The sequence below is a fragment of the Lucilia sericata genome, unplaced genomic scaffold (assembly GCF_015586225.1).
Source record: "Lucilia sericata isolate MDLA Ls3-8-SP2 unplaced genomic scaffold, ASM1558622v1 Contig005337F_arrow, whole genome shotgun sequence".
In the NCBI taxonomy this organism is placed as follows: Eukaryota; Metazoa; Arthropoda; class Insecta; order Diptera; family Calliphoridae; genus Lucilia; species Lucilia sericata.
In genome coordinates, this window is record NW_023997514.1 from 3,293 (window position 1) to 20,519 (window position 17,227).

The following is a 17,227-nucleotide window of genomic DNA, read 5'->3' on the forward strand; positions in this document are numbered from 1 at the left end:
AGAAGACCATGACTTGTATTTTATATACATATATAAATACAGACGTACAATATTAAATATTAAAACTACATTTAGAAAACTTATACAAAGTATAAGAGACAATTTTTCAATAATGTTAGAAAACAAAAAGTAAAACACAATACGCAGACGATATTAGAATAAAGGATTTAAATTAAATTCATAATTAAAGCAAAACAAAAAACATAAATCTATGTATTTCCTTGCATAGTAACAACATTAAATTAGTTATAAAAATTAATACACATATACATACATAATATTCATAATATACACCTATATACATATAAACATACATGCTTACATACATACAAATTATTCATAAATATTTTCATCATTAATGCATTAAATCATAATTATTATTAATACATATAATAGTGCACTTGTGAAATTTTTATTGTATTGATTAGAGTAAAAACCACAAAACCAATTTAATAAGGCATTATTCGAAATACATACACACATACTTACATACATACATATATACATACACAATGTTCACTTAATTATTAAAAAAAAAGAAAAATTAAATTTTGTAGACTAAATAATTAAGATAAAAACAAAATTGTTTAATACAAATCAAACTTCTTAAAGAAGTTCAAATTCCAGTTATTTAAAAATTTAATAAGGACCAATTCGCTCATAATTAAAATTATTATTAATAATTAATTATTAAAATTATAATTAAATTTAAATATATAAAATAATTACAAAACCTTGACAATTTATAGATTTGATATTTAAACGGACTTTGTAAGCTGACAACATATTTGTCAAATATACTTGGATTTTTATAAACAAAAAATTTATAAAAATAAAAAACTTAACTTTTTGCCAACCTTAATGAAAACTTTTTACATTGCAAAATTTTAAATATATATTGAATATTTTTATATTTTGGCATCTAAATTTATTTAAGACAGCAAAGACTAAAAGTCTTTAAAAGCTTTCTTGTTTTACAATTTTTTATTGTATTTATTTATATTATAACTCCTTTTTTTGTTTGTTAAATTTTATAAATAATTTCTTTTTGTTAAAATTTAATTTACTAAATTTAAGTAATTGGCTAAACAAAATTTACTCCAAATTATGTATTATTTTCATTTTATTTAAGTGTAATATACTACATATATTTTTTTAGTTTAAAATGTGACAAATTTAATATTTTGTTTATTTTCTTTTAACGGATTTTGTAATGAACATAAAGTATTTGACCAGTAAAAAGATAAATAATTAAAAATACAATACAAACAATTAATATGAATGTTTTTCTATCAATATTAATAATATTATTAGGTATACATACAATACATTTACAAAACAAAACTAAAAAAAAAAAATATTAATATTACGCTAGACAGCCTTAGAAATTTGTATTACACAATAATAGAAAAAGATCATTGTAATCACATTTCATACACGTTTAAAAAATACAAAAAAAAAAACAAAACTTTATTCAAATAACAGAAACAATCAACAAAATTATGTATTTTAGCATATAGTTTAAAAATAAATAATAAAAAGAAAAAAAAAAAACATTTAAATTTGTCACATTTTAAACTAAAAAAATATATGTAGTATATTACACTTAAATAAAATGAAAATAATACATTAATTTGGAGTAAATTTTGTTTAGCAATTACTTAAATTTAGTAAATTAAATTTTAACAAAAAGAAATTATTTATAAAATTTAACAAACAAAAAAAAGGAGTTATAATATAAATAAATACAATAAAAAATTGTAAAACAAGAAAGCTTTTAAAGACTTTTAGTCTTTGCTGTCTTAAATAAATTTAGATGCCAAAATATAAAAATATTTCAATATATATTTAAAATTTTGCAATGTAAAAAGTTTTCATTAAGGTTGGCAAAAAGTTAAGTTTTTTATTTTTATAAATTTTTTGTTTATAAAAATCCAAGTATATTTGACAAATATGTTGTCAGCTTACAAAAGTCCGTTTAAATATCAAATCTATAAATTGTCAAGGTTTTGTAATTATTTTATATATTTAAATTTAATTATAATTTTAATAATTAATTATTAATAATAATTTTAATTATGAGCGAATTGGTCCTTATTAAATTTTTAAATAACTGGAATTTGAACTTCTTTAAGAAGTTTGATTTGTATTAAACAATTTTGTTTTTATCTTAATTATTTAGTCTACAAAATTTAATTTTTCTTTTTTTTTAATAATTAAGTGAACATTGTTGTATGTATATATGTATGTATGTAAGTATGTGTGTATGTATTTCGAATAATGCCTTATTAAATTGGTTTTGTGGTTTTACTCTAATCAATACAATAAAAATTTCACAAGTGCACTATTATATGTATTAATAATAATTATGATTTAATGCATTAATGATGAAAATATTTATGAATAATTTGTATGTATGTAAGCATGTATGTTTATATGTATATAGGTGTATATTATGAATATTATGTATGTATATGTGTATTAATTTTTATAACTAATTTAATGTTGTTACTATGCAAGGAAATACATAGATTTATGTTTTTTGTTTTGCTTTAATTATGAATTTAATTTAAATCCTTTATTCTAATATCGTCTGCGTATTGTGTTTTACTTTTTGTTTTCTAACATTATTGAAAAATTGTCTCTTATACTTTGTATAAGTTTTCTAAATGTAGTTTTAATATTTAATATTGTACGTCTGTATTTATATATGTATATAAAATACAAGTCATGGTCTTCTACATACAAATTTTTGTCCATCTCCTCTTCCATATTTGTTTCTATAATTTTTGGCATATTTATAATAATTTAAAGTTTTATCTAAACACACATTGATTGCTTTTCCTTAAAACAGATAGAAAATAATAATAAAGCTGTAGAAAGTTTTTAAATAAATTAAAAAAGAACAAAAAATTAAGAACTTTTTAATAAAGTTTTGCCAAAAAAATGTGTTTTAATGAGAGAATATTTTTATTTTAAATCAAATTAAAATTCTTTTAATTGACTAAATTTTCAAAGCATCTACTACCTTTTAATCATTTAGCTTTAAGTTGTTTACTACACAGAAAGATTGTTTTATATCATGGTCATATTTAAATTATAAAATCAAAATACATATTAAAATTTTTAATAATACACAGCACATGTATTCGAAAATGTCAAGAGTTTTGTCATTTATTTTGTTATTCTAGCTAGAAGGACATTATTACAAAAGGCATTCTATTTTAAATAAAATTTCATTTGGGCTTAACATGAAATTCTTTAAAATCATTCTCTAGGAATTATATCAAAAGTTTAATTCCCCTGCAAAAATTAGACTACTCCGCAAACGCGTGTAAAGAGTACCCAAAAGACTAGGATTGGTCCAAAACTATTCCAAATATATGAAATATTCTATTAAACATTGTGATATCCTTTCAACATAATCGCATATCTACTCCTTTGCTAAAATCATGGCAGTACATGATGCACAACATGGTCCCATGTAATGCACTGTATGGACCATATTGTTTTCAAAAACAATGTACATGGTCTATGCCCGCATTACCTAGGACTACTAAACGGATCTTGTACACCAATAATGTTTTCAGAGAAGTAGTTTTAGGATAATGGGTCATGTAATTCAATAATTTTTGTTTTTTAATTTTAAAATTTGTTCTAAATTAACTGGTTCATACATACAGTTCAGATTCTTGAAAAGAAAACTTGGAGCTAGTGTATCGTCCTTACTTCTGGAACACGTTCTGTGGAAAATTGTTGAGATTCCATATTACTTTTATAGTGTTTTTAATGAACTAGTTCATTGGCATTAGTACCACACACTAGTTATTTCCGGTACTACATTAGTTCCGAAAGAACTTCATAAAATCAGTTGAATAAAATGTCAACAAATTATAAAAAATAAGATTTCAAAATATTTCAAATATCAAAATATTACAATATTTTCATCACAGAATTCTATCCCGATCGAAAGTGGAATTATTTTGCTTCTTCAAAAAACAAACAATTGAAGCTCTTTAGCTTTTAAAGTGGAATTGAAATTTGTATATAAATAATGTTATTTCTTAAAGTTTTAATAAAAACCTTTATTAAAAACTTGATTCTTGTTTTGATAAGCTAAATAGAAGCAATTTTAAATAAAATTAATATAATTTGTTTGGTACTTAACAAAATAATTCGGAATCTGGAGAAGCTAAAACAAAATCGAAAGTTATATTAACAAGGAATTGAAATTATTTCGATTGGTATATATAATACACTTGTTATTGTCAGTAAGAGCGGGTTTTTTACTATTAGGTTAAACTAGGCTTAATCTAACAGCAAGATTATTCCGGAACAAATTAAGACGGACTTTAACCTATGATTGTGTTTTTCAGTTATAGATTTAAGAGCAGTTAACTTTGTTAGTATTGCCAACTTAGGGCGGGTTTCTTACTCCTTAGTTAAACTAGGCTTAACTTGCTGTTAGATTAAACTCGGAACAAATTTAGGCGGACTTTAACCGATGATTGTGTTTTTCAGTTTTAGATTTAAGCTCAGTTAACTTTGTTAGTATTGCCAAGTTTTTACTCAAAAACATAAACAATGAACAGCTGTTTTTTGCAAACAATACTTTTGTAAAATAGAAAATTTTGGAAAAATGTTAAATAAACATTTAAAACAATAATAAATAAAACAAAACAGATCAGAAAATTGCAATTTACTTAAAATATTAAGTTTTTGTTCTTCCGAAATCATTGTTTTATTGTTTTTGTTAATTGTGTTTTCTCACTTATAACTTGAGTTTAATTGGCCAATTACACTCAGTTAAACTAAGATAATATGTAACTTTACTGATAACTGAAAAACACGAAACATATAATAAACCAGGTTTAACCAAAGAATGAAGATTATCTTTATCAGAAAAACTCGCCCTTATTAATCAAAAACATAAACAATTAACAGCTGTTTTTTTGCAAATATTACTTTTGTAAAATGAACATTTTCAGAAAAAATTTAAAACAAAAACTATATTGATAAAACAAATCAGAAAATTACTATTTATTTAAAGAAGTTTTTCTTCTTCCGAATTGATTGTTTTATTGTTTTTGTTGATTATGTTTTCTCACTTATAACTTAGGTTTAATTGGCTAATAACACTCAGTTAAACTAAGATTATAATTAACGTAACTGATTACTGAAAAACACAAAACATCGATTAAACTAGGTTTAGACAAAGAATTTAGATTATCTTTATCTGAAAAAACCCGCCATAAATTTTCTAAATATAATTGATCCAATAATTTTTCTAATCTTTCTCAGAATTTGTGCTTTTTTAAGAATAGTTCTAACGAAGATGTATTCATATGTTTTCTAAACTAGTTTTCAGGTTAAAAAATTCGAATAAAAACTACTGACTGCTTTCAAAAACGTTTCATAGAAAGAATGCCGACTGCGTAAGACGTTAATCGAGTTAGTTATGAACAATGAACATTTTGATCAATTACCATTCAAACTAGAAAAAGTACGGGCTATAATCCTGTGTCTGTAGTGGTGAAACTAATACAAATTTTTCGGGGATAAATTTATAAGCAGCCCGCTAAAATATATACTACTAAATCAGGGTAAATGGTTACGAGTCTAGTGCCGGCTAAATAATAAGTAGACATTGAGTATTAATATTTTCATTTTTTTTTCGAAACTCCATACTCAACTAATCGATATTTTAGAGTTACATTTTTGCTATATCTTCCATTTTATTTAATAACTCTTTAAAATTATCGAGTAGTATATGGAAACCCTCATGGAAAGTGTATGACTAATTCCTAGAGATTAAAAAATTAGTATAATTTGCTGTCCAATACACCATTTCTCAAGAGCAAGATGACTTATTCATCAACATGTTTGAACGTAATGTTGTTGCCAAACTATTTGTTATAAATAGTTTAAAGAAAACTTTAAATGAAAGAACTTCCTATTATTTTGAATACAACAACTACTATGTTAGTATAACATAGCTCAGATAAGAATTTATTATTATTTTAAAAATTTCCACACTTTATGAATCCTTGGCTAATGGGTGTTGCTAATTAGATTAATCACTTGAATTAACAAAATGCACATTAGAGACTAATAAACATAACGCCTTTTGTAATATTGTCATAACAAAATCTTTATAGATTTAAATAAAATAAAAATAAATGTGTGTATATATATATGCATGTGTAAATATTATTAATATCATAAATATGTATGTATGTATTTATTTGGAGTAAAGTAATTGATATCAATATGTTGTCGTATGTATACATGTAAATTTGATAAAGAGCAGTGATATTTAGATATTTTTTATGTATGTAAAGTATTATAATCTATTGATTAAGAGTTTTAAAGCTTATTTAAATGAATAAATAATTAAAGATAAATATTTTAAACATTAACGTGAATATACATAGATATTCCATTAGTTTCCTGTAACTTTAAAGTCTTTATTTATAACATTCTATTAATTTAACAAAACAAACTTTTAAATAATTATTTTCCAAAAATGTTTAAAAAGTATAACAGAAAATGTCAACAGAGATGACATTTTAATGAAATTTTAAAAAAGATGGTGGATACATAACAGTTACACATTCCGTTTAGAATGGTTTTTATTATGTAATAATAAAGCTGTTATATCTTGCATATTATAACAAACAGGAGAAAACCTTCTGATGAAAATTTTTATAAAAAAGGAAAGATTCTATATCTATTATAGTTTCTTTATAACTTCTTTTGTTTTTTCATACATTTTCTATTATCAAAATGTTTAAAATCTTTATTCTTAACTATTCATTTCAGATGATGTAATAAAATAATTATGTATAATTTTTGTCATACTATTAAAAAATAAATTTTTATTAGACTTTTTTTAATTTGGTTTAATTTAGACTTAAAAGTAGATTTTAGAAAAAAACCCTATAAATATATAAACGAGAGAGAGTAAGTGATAAAGGGAGATAGAAAACGGGTATTTAAATCTATATAACATACATATAGAAAGAGAATTATAGAGAGAGAGAGGGGGGGATTGGGAAGGAAAGTTACTTTTTTTCTTGTCATTTTTGATAAAATAAGTCAAGTGTATAAATTCAATTCTACACTATAAAATAGAAATAAAATTTAAGTCGGCAAGACTTATTCCTAAAAGATCTTTCTACAAACTACATATACGACGAATTAAATATTTTTAATGTTTTACAACTTTTTTGTTACTTTTTGTAAAAATCTAAAGCTTCTAAAAATTTTGGTTGCATTTTGCATATTTTTTCTTTTGTTTTTTGTTATTTTCTTTTAATATAAATAAGAAACCCCAATTTTACTTTTTTTTTTTATTGTAATACTCAGCACACTTCATAGTCTTCTTAGTGGTTGTTTCAATAGGGATTGAATTTGTTTCGAGCTTTTTCGGGTTCGGCGCTGCCATCCGAATTATGATTTCGAAAACGTGATGAAGCAAAAGTTTTGGTGCGATGAACACCAGTGGTTTGGACTGGTGGACCACCCAATGTGGCCAGACCTCCTAATAAATCGGACAGACTACCGAGGGCGGTAAGACTTGTAAGGGCATTAAGTGCTCCTGGTTTGGCCAGTAATTGGGCCAGTGGTATGGCTGAAGCTAATGAGCTGGCAGCTGCTGCTAAAGGATTTGTTAGTGGTGTTGGTGTGGTGTTTGATGTTGATGTTGTAGATGATGTATTGTTTGAGTTCAAAACACTTGTTGTTGTGTTTATTGGGGATGATGATGATGTTGTTGTGTTAGTGTTATTGCTATTCGAAATATTGTTACTTAATGTGGATGTTGTTGTGTTTATATTATTTGTGTTTGTTGGATTAGTGTTGCTGTTGCTACTATTGATTTGCCCTCCGTTTGTTGCGGCAGTGGTACCATTAACTGTTGTTGCACTATTTGCCTCTTGGAGATTTGCCTTCTGCAATTCGACGCTGTAAAAAGGGATAAATAGAGAGAGAGAAAGAGAAAAGGAAAATAGGATATTGTTGTTTTTTTCTTGTTTTTTTTTATGGTGATGATAAGGTTTAATTTGTAGTGATGGTTAATTTTCAATTTTTTTTTATTATATATCACTGACAATGATTTTGTGGAATTGAGTTGAGGTTTTCATTTCATACATTTTGAATTATATCAAATGTTTTATTTTTTTTATATTAATTTTAAGTTTCTCTCAAAAGGTTAAGGAGGGATTTTTGGTGGATATTTAGGGATTTTTATACAGATATTATTATTTGAAATTATTGCAAAAGCGTTCTTTTTGCAATAGAAAATAATGTTTGCTGTAAGTAAAACTTATTTGAATGCAAATACAATAAAATTTATAAAATAAAGCTATAACTTTTTTTATAATTTCGAAACTATAGAAAATATGTAATGTGATTACAAAAAAATTTAATAGAATCTGTTGTGATATAGCCCCTACCTGAGACACTGTTATAAGATATAAAAATTTTAAAACTGGCAATAGTAATTTCAACACAGAATATAAAATGTTCCTAGTTTTATTAAAATTATATGTGAATTTACATGAAAAATTAAAACTAATATGTATTAAAGTATATTTTCAGATTTATTAGCTTTATTTTTGCAAACAGTTGTTAGTCCTCACTCCGAAGCACTCACTAATCTGCATTTTTTAGATAGTGTCTTTCCTATGTTTATAATTAAATTAAGAATTAAACAAAAATTTATATTAATTTAAAAAAAATAATTAATTTAATTAATATTGCCATACAAAACAACAGAAAACGTCACTGTTTGTTATCAAAACAATGCATGTTTTATAAAAAAGAAGAAGACAATTGTAAATTTAATATGAAAATTAATGAAAACTTAAAATTAAAACCAAAAAAATTTATTTTGAAGACTCCATAATTTATACTAATCTTTTTTGCATCAGCTGTTTACACTTTTGCATTTCTTGCTCAAGTTGAAACCACCTCCTTTGGGCGCTTAAACTAGCAAACAAAATTAGTTAACTGAGTACTCAAAAACAACTTTCGAGGATTAATTTAATCCCTAATCGTTCACCTAAAGATTGGTTTTATTCATAACAATTTATCAAAGGTTTATAAGACAAATTTTCATACAAAATATATTGTATAAACCTTTGTTAACTTTTTATGAATAATGTTTAATTAAGTTAATTTGAGAAAATCACTCAATAAAGTATATACACAAGAGCGTTTTTTAAGACAAACTCTTTTGAAAAGTAATTGTATCTAAATACAATAAAATATTTTAAAATGTAAAAACTCATGGTAAAAGTGTTCTAGTTTTATTTTAATAAAACCGCTTTTTAAATAATATTAACAAACATATTAATATACAATAATAATATAAATAAAATAACTCGTATAAATTTTAAATCTATTTGCATTCAAATAAGTTAACAAAATAGGATTTTCTCTTCTAAATGGATTAAATATATAGTTGTGTATGTTTTTAAAAACCAGGAATTACTAAGGATTAGAACGTCGTTTATCTCCAATTACCATTAATTAGAAGTTTCATGATGGTGGTTTGGTGGTGTAGGTTGGTTGATTGGTCGGTAATCTGCTATAACAGAGCCGTGACTTAAAAAAAACAATCAATCCCCTTTTTTATATTGTCATTTGTTTTGTAACTGATAACACGTTTATAAGTAAATAGATTTACAATAAGACTTAAAACTAACCAATAAAGAAGAAGAATTTTAACATATAATTCGTTTTTTTGTAAAGGTGGTGAATACAATTGTAATTATTACGTACGATATTTATTTAATATGTATGTATATATTTATATGTATATATCAAATATTCAATCAATCAATTAAACAGTCAACGTTTATAAATATTAATTTATTTATTGCTTGTTTTTATTTAGTTGAAGTTTTTGTTTACAAATACAAAATTTGTATTTAAGGATATTTTAATAATATTTTTATTGGTTTTTTCTTTTTTTTTTATTAAAAAAAAAACAATGAAGACGGACATGTGGGGGGTTAGATGGGAAAATAACTTGGAAATGGAATTTATATACCATTAGGAGTATATAACAAAAATATAAGGGGTTATCTTTTAAAGTTGTTGTATAAACGATGAGATTTTGTTTTGTAATGTGAATAAAAATATATAATTTTTGCTTTTATATATTAAAAAAGAAAATGCATTTTGTATATAAATTAAGAGAAAAAAATGAACGCTTACATATACAAAAAGTTATATAAAGTTTTAACTATGTATTTAAAGAAAACAAAGATCCTCCTCTCCTTTTATGATGGAAATACTTTTAATTGTTTCGCTTTTTAAAAATGTTTCATTAATTTAAAACAAATTTGTCCATTTGTTTCAATTCAAATCAATTCGACAAAATTGCACAACTACAACTACAGTAATATTATTATTTATATTAATTAAATAACAATTAGAATTAGTTACAAAAAAAAAAGAAAAACAAATACACACACTTACAATAAAAAGAAGACACAGAAATAGTTGTTATACAATATTGATTTATTAGGACCAACATTATGGACACATAAACGTAAAGTGTGATGAACGAACAAGTAACAGAAAACAAAAGAAAACAAGACATTGACGAAAACTTACCTCATATTGATTAAGTATTGTGCCAAGGCTACAGAATCTGGATTGCCACTGATGGTGATGGTGCGATCGGTGTTGCCACCTTCACGTTCTTCACAATTTGAAATGCGTATCATTGCACCAGAAATCTGACGTATTTCGGCAATTTTAGTACCACCTTTGCCAATAATGCAACCGATCAAATCGTTTGAAACAGTCATTTCATGCTGTTGCTGCTGAGCACGATTTGTATTTGCGGTACGCAACTGTGAACCAGCTAGAGCAGCCAAAGCTGCTTTTTTAAAAAAAGGAAAACAAAATTATTGAGTAATTAATTGGAAATTCAATATATTCTTAAATACCAACCTGTGGGATTAAGACCGCCAGTATTAGCCGGTGCCATACCGGCTAAACCTAATGCTGCCAAACTAGCCAACGGATTTTTAGCCACCTGTATAAATACAATATAAAGAGTAAAGAATTATTAAAACAAATTCAACTCAAAAATATCAATTTCAAAGTAATTTAAAACCAAAAACAAATCAAACGAAAATAAAATAATTAAAAAAAAGAACACAGAAATTACAACAATAAAAATAGATAATAAAAATGCAATTTCAATTTACAGCATGTACATTTCCAGTTTTACAAAAGTGGTTAAATTTAATTTCGTTATACAATTCATTAAATTATTAAAAATGACCCAGTTTTAGTTTTATATAAACTAAACCACTTTGTCTTTTCAAACATTTTAGCGAACCAATGTTAAAAGAAATTATTAAAAAACATTAAAAGAAGAAATTGTTAAAAAATAAAAAACAAAAACAAATGTTGTTTTAAAGACGTAGTACTAATTTTAATTGTGTGTGATTGTATTACTTATGTGTGTATTTTATGAAAAAAAGTGTAGAGAGTTGAGTTTGGCAATATGTATAAATGATAGTAGATTGGTTAAAGGAACAGGAAAAGTAGGAAATTTACAAACTGCGTTGGTGGTATGGAGCTGGGTTGACTTTCACAAGCTGGAAACTGCATTAATACATACTAGTAGTAGTAGTAGATCACAATTATGTACAAGTATGTGTAGAGAGGAAATCAATATGTCATCTAGAGAGATGAGACAAAAGTGGATAGAATGGAAGTGGAGAGACAGAAATTCGAGGGCCATTTGAAAGGATTTTCATTTGTACACCAATTACCTACAGCATCTTTTCATTTTATATGTTTTCTATTATTATTTTTTTTTTTTTTTGCTTTTCATTTACATTATGTTTCTATGTGTGTATTTCTAGAGAATTGTGTATTTTTTCATAATTTTTAATCATTATTAATGAACATGCAAAATAATTGACTAAAACAAAGTAGCAGGCATTTCAAAATTGACAATAATTTTAGGTTAGAAAAATGCATTTTCAACATTAAAAAATAATTGATGTAAAAACTTTAAAAAGAACATAAATAAATAAAAATTACTATGAAAAGACCAAGAAAATCGTTAATAAAGTAATAATTGCAAATTGTTTTGAATTCTATCGAAAATGGATTATAGGTAGCAAGTCTGGATATATCTATGGTCAGCAGGAACTTGATTACAACAAATACTCGGACAGACGGATATAGCTAAATGGACTTCGTTAGTTATAAGGATTTAGAATATAACATTTATTTATTGCAGAAATTACATTATCGCTACTAGTTGCTATAATGGTTGGTCCATTTTTAGATAATTTGTCAGAGTGATCAATGTTTTATGGAAAGTTGTTTATGAGTACTCAATTAGTTAATTTTGTTTGCAAGTTTAAGCGCCCAATGGAGATGGTTTAAACTTAAGCATGAAATGCAAAAGTGTAAACAGCTGATGCAAAAAATTGATGCAATTTTTATAAATATAAACATTAAAATGTTCTATTTATTTATTAGTATAAATCATGGAGACTTCAAAATACATTTTTTTGTTTTAAATTTATGTTTTCATTAATTTTCATATTAAATTTACAATTGTCTTCTTCTTTTTATAAAATATGCACTGTTTTGATAACAAACAATGACGTTTACTGTTGTTTTGTATGGCAACACTGAGAAGTTTAATCTTGTACTCAAAAACATCAAAAGGGATTACCATCAGATTAATTTTTTTAGATTAACTAATTTGATTATTAATTGGCATTTGATTGCCAACACAAAACCCCGCCCTTTCTGGATGAGTTTTAAAATGATAACATTGGTATCTAAAAAAGATTTTTCATTTAAAATAAATCAGGTTTGTGTCTGCTATTTGGGGAATTTCACTAAAATGCGATTTAATTTTTATGATTTCTGATCACTTAAAAACTGAATGAAAATTTAGAAAGTGATTATAATGAAATAAAAAGTTTATTATTTTTAACGATTTTCTTTTAGTCTTTACAAGTTTTTCCAAATTATTAATAAATCAATTAAAAAGAAAATAAAATATTACAAATTCGTGACATGGCTACCATTGTACTAATGTGTTACAATTATTTCTTGCAACATTTTAAACGCAGGACCTTAAAGTATTTAGCTAAGGGTAGTAGTAGGAAGGGGGGATACACAACACTAAAACCAAACTATTTTTTTTGTTTACTTTTTACACACACAATGGGAAAGACTCTTTAGTTTTTTTTTTTTTTTACTTTAGTCGTTAAATGTGGAAAGGAAACACAAAAATAAAATTGCATTTCATATAAATTAATAAATATTCCTGTTTTTATGTGGTATTCATAAAAATAATCAAGCATTTGAAATTACCGAACAATAAAGTAGGGGTTTGTGAGTGGGGCTAATAAAGGGGGGTGGTGGTGGTGGTACTTTTTTTATTACAGGGGTAGAAAAACAAAAATTAATGCAATGCTTTCAAACAATTTCGTTCAACCAAAACTCACATCGGGCAATTGCTGTAGGTGATGGTGTGCTGGTACTGCTCCTGGTAAATGTGCGCCCTTTAATAAAGGATCCGTTAAACCCGATATACCAGCATGTAGACCACCGGTAGCCAAAGCAAGTGGAAATACTGGACAGGTCTAAAGAGGTGTATAGTTGTATATAGATTGATTTTTTTTTTTAATTGCAAGTGTAATAAATAGAAGTGTCGTTATCGTTAAACAAATTGAACAAAAAAAAAAAATAAGAAATAATGAAGTATAGTAGAGTAGAGTTCAGTAGAATAGATTTTAATTTAAAGTTGTAAAGTAAAGATGTGTTAAATTTTTGATTTGTTTTGTTGTTGTTGATGTAGAATTGATTTTTTTTATATATTGTGTTTCGTACACAGTTTTTAGGTGAGTTTGTTACAAAAAAAAGAAAAATTATATAAATCAATTAAAAAAAAGTTTAGATAAAAGATATTTACAACAATTTATTATTTATGTAGGTATTGCAACAAAAATATAAAATTATATATTTTATAAACCACAAATAAAATAATTAATGTTAAATACCAAATTTTTATATGATCAATTATTTATAATGGATTTAATATGGATGCTAGTTTATTTTACTTTTCTATATTTCATATTAATTTATTTATATGCATTTCTTCGAAAAGTATTAGACAATTATACAATTGTTTCAAATGCTCTAATTAAAAATATTTCATTGAATTTTCAAAGAATAACATCCATTTTTAAGTTTGGTAAAATGTTCGTTCTTTTGGATGACAAAAACTGTACTATATGGGCTATGACCTTTATAATTTAATATAGACGATTATTTCCATTTATTGGAAGTTAGATCTCACATTTAAAATAACTTCTTGGAAGGTATTGAACATCAGTTCTCTAAAAGCTAAAAGCTACTAGTTCTAAAACGACTGCAACCAAAACTATTTAAGATTCTAGAACAGCAACCTTGGAACTAGTAACGCCATTAATTGATGGAGACTTTCTGTGGAATTCTGTTGTAATTCCAAAGTATTTCCAAAGAGTTTCCAAGAATTAGTTCTTTGGAACTAGCTATACACTGGTTCTGGACTAGTTCAATGGAAACAGATAAAAGTTTCAGAATTGTTCTTAAGAAGGTGTGTATGTTTTCTAATGCTTTTCTAAATCAAGTGAATGAAACGTTTTACTCCAAAACGTTTCCATAGAATCATTTCCGAAGGTGACAATTTTGAACAAAAGCCATTGATCTCAACACCAAAATAGAACGTGTAATGATATAATCGTGCTTTTAAGAATAAGTTGTGGAAATAATACAAATTATCCTGGAACTAAATATTGAATGTCTAATGCAATCGAAGAGAAAAATTATAAAAAATTAAGAAATATTTGTGGATGTATTAAATTTTAAAACGATAAAACTAAATAGCAATATATGTATATAGGAAACTTATATATTACAATGCCTTGCCTGAGAATAGGTTAATTTTGTTTTATTTTGTTGAACAGTTTAGATCTTGTATTCTTAAACGATTAACACGTTGACGTATATGATGTCTATAGACGTCAAGCATGGAGGTTCATAGATTCAAATGACGTCTTTAGTCGTCATATAGTGTTATATTTTAGATATTGATTTATCTATTAATCGGAGTATATCATCAATACTTTGGATTAGAGTTTATATTTATGCAGTATTCGTGGAATTTAACGAAGTATTCGAATTTATCAAAAATTAAGTGTTTTTATCATCTTTTGAGTGAGCGTCAACGTGTTAATAAAGTTATGAATGGTATATTAGAGAAACTTTCTATGAAAAATATGCGTAATAAACCATGCATAAGCTATTGCTAACTTTATGATTACGGAGGGAAAAATTTATTTATTCCCAATACTTGTGAAAATAATCTCCTAAAAGGATTATGGACACATTTGCCAAATTAAGGAAACATAAAGCTAAAATAAATAAATTAATTATTGTATTTATTAAACCAAAGTAATATGTATTAAAGAAAATTGAACAATTTCAATTATATGATATGTACAGCATCCACCATTTTAGCGTATTTTTTAGGTCGTTCGACACTCTAATTTTAAAATACTGGTTCACTATTTTAAAATTAGGAGTAATTATAAAGGATTTGATTTACATTAAATCTAATTTTATGATAAACTTTAACGACCGTAATTGAGAAGGCTCTAGGCTTCAACCATGTGCTCATTTATTGACATTCAAGGACTCTTTGATAATACGCCTAGTACCGGCATATATTAAAAACTGAACGCTGGGAATGCTAACATTCACAGTCAATCGGTTTGACCTATTTGGTATATCGAGAATCAACTGGGCCACCAGATTCTGTCCTCAAGGAACTTATGATTACGTTTATGATCTGATTATATTTGTAATTGGATCTAATGACAAAACCATATCGAAAGGAAGCAGTATGCAATTGATCTAACTTTTAAATGATGTAAGGAAAGATTGAGGAACTGGCTGATCAAGTATGGCCCAAATTTTCAAAAGGCCATTCATATGTGTAATTACCGCTCAATCTTCCAGGCAGACGTATATGCAATTATTATTTGCATTAGAGAATGTCTGAGGAGAAAACTGGGAGGATTACAAATATTTGTGATGTCGGATAGTCCAGCAGCCCTTAAGGCTTTATTGTCATATGAAATCAGCTCGGGTGTTTGACATCTCTAAATGAACTGGGTAGACATAATAAACTTACACTATGTAGGGTACCTGACCATGAAGGACACTCTGGCAATGAAGGAGCAGATTGTCTGGCAAACAGGCGCACATTTATTGGACCAGAACCATTCTTTAGTAACCCAAAGCATACATTGGGGAAAAATGCGATTCATATGTTCCATCTGAATTTCTAAGCCCCTGGGAGTCAATATCAGGACTCAGACAGGCAAAAGGCTAATAAAAGGTAAATCCCAAAAGTTACTGTCACTTAACAAGAGTGACCTAAGATTACTAAAGGTACTTTATAACGGACACTGTGGACCAGCACATTCTTGATAACAATGTCACGAGGTTATGCAGATTCTGTGAAATGCATGATGAAAAACTCTAAACATGTTCTTTGTGACTGTCAGCCACTATGGACTCTCAGAGTGAGTATTCTGGGAGGCGAATTTCTTTCGCCTAATGAAATATTCAATCTCTCACCGTCAAGAACATTAGGAGAACTTAATCTCCAATGGTGAATCAAAAGGGCTGCACAAAAGATCTTAACTTGGGTCGTTAATCAATCAATCAATCTTATTTTAAACCTAAAATGCTTTGTTTTAAAATATCAAAACTATTTAATTTTCAAAAAGTACACTTTCTCGGGACAAACCGCTACTTTAGTAAAAAGTCTGTATAAAGATGGACTAATTCTAATTACTGATTTAGATCAAACAGATGAAATTGTTATTTATTAATTTCCATCTTGCTCACTTTCATTACTTTGTATTGATTTGAAAGACGTAATTTTTAATTGTTACGAGGACGAAATGGTTGTGGTTTAGAGATATTTTACATCGGCAGTTTTACGCGATTAATAGCAGCATCCTATATTACAAATATTGATATAAAATAGACAAACAAATGTATCCGAACTTCGCTTAGATTTTCCTTCTATAACTATTAATCGGTTATAAAAAGTCTAAAAAAAGGATCAAGTATTAAAAATCACAGCTGCAATACTTTTCCAAGATTTGCAATA

The 17,227-nt window shown here is 26.0% G+C and overlaps 1 protein-coding gene across 1 annotated transcript; it reads right to left on the reverse strand.

Moving 5' to 3' along the window:
• Positions 1-1,847: 1,847 nt before the first annotated feature.
• On the reverse strand, positions 1,848-16,330 carry LOC119615485 (phosphatidylinositol 3-kinase 2-like; the record flags this gene model as incomplete). The annotated part of the gene is made up of 5 exons (XM_037971486.1): positions 1,848-7,965; positions 10,627-10,894; positions 10,969-11,053; positions 13,506-13,643; positions 16,238-16,330. Coding segments are annotated over 5 exons (1,152 nt in total), but the record flags the coding sequence as incomplete, so codon positions are not given.
• Positions 16,331-17,227: the final 897 nt, after the last annotated feature.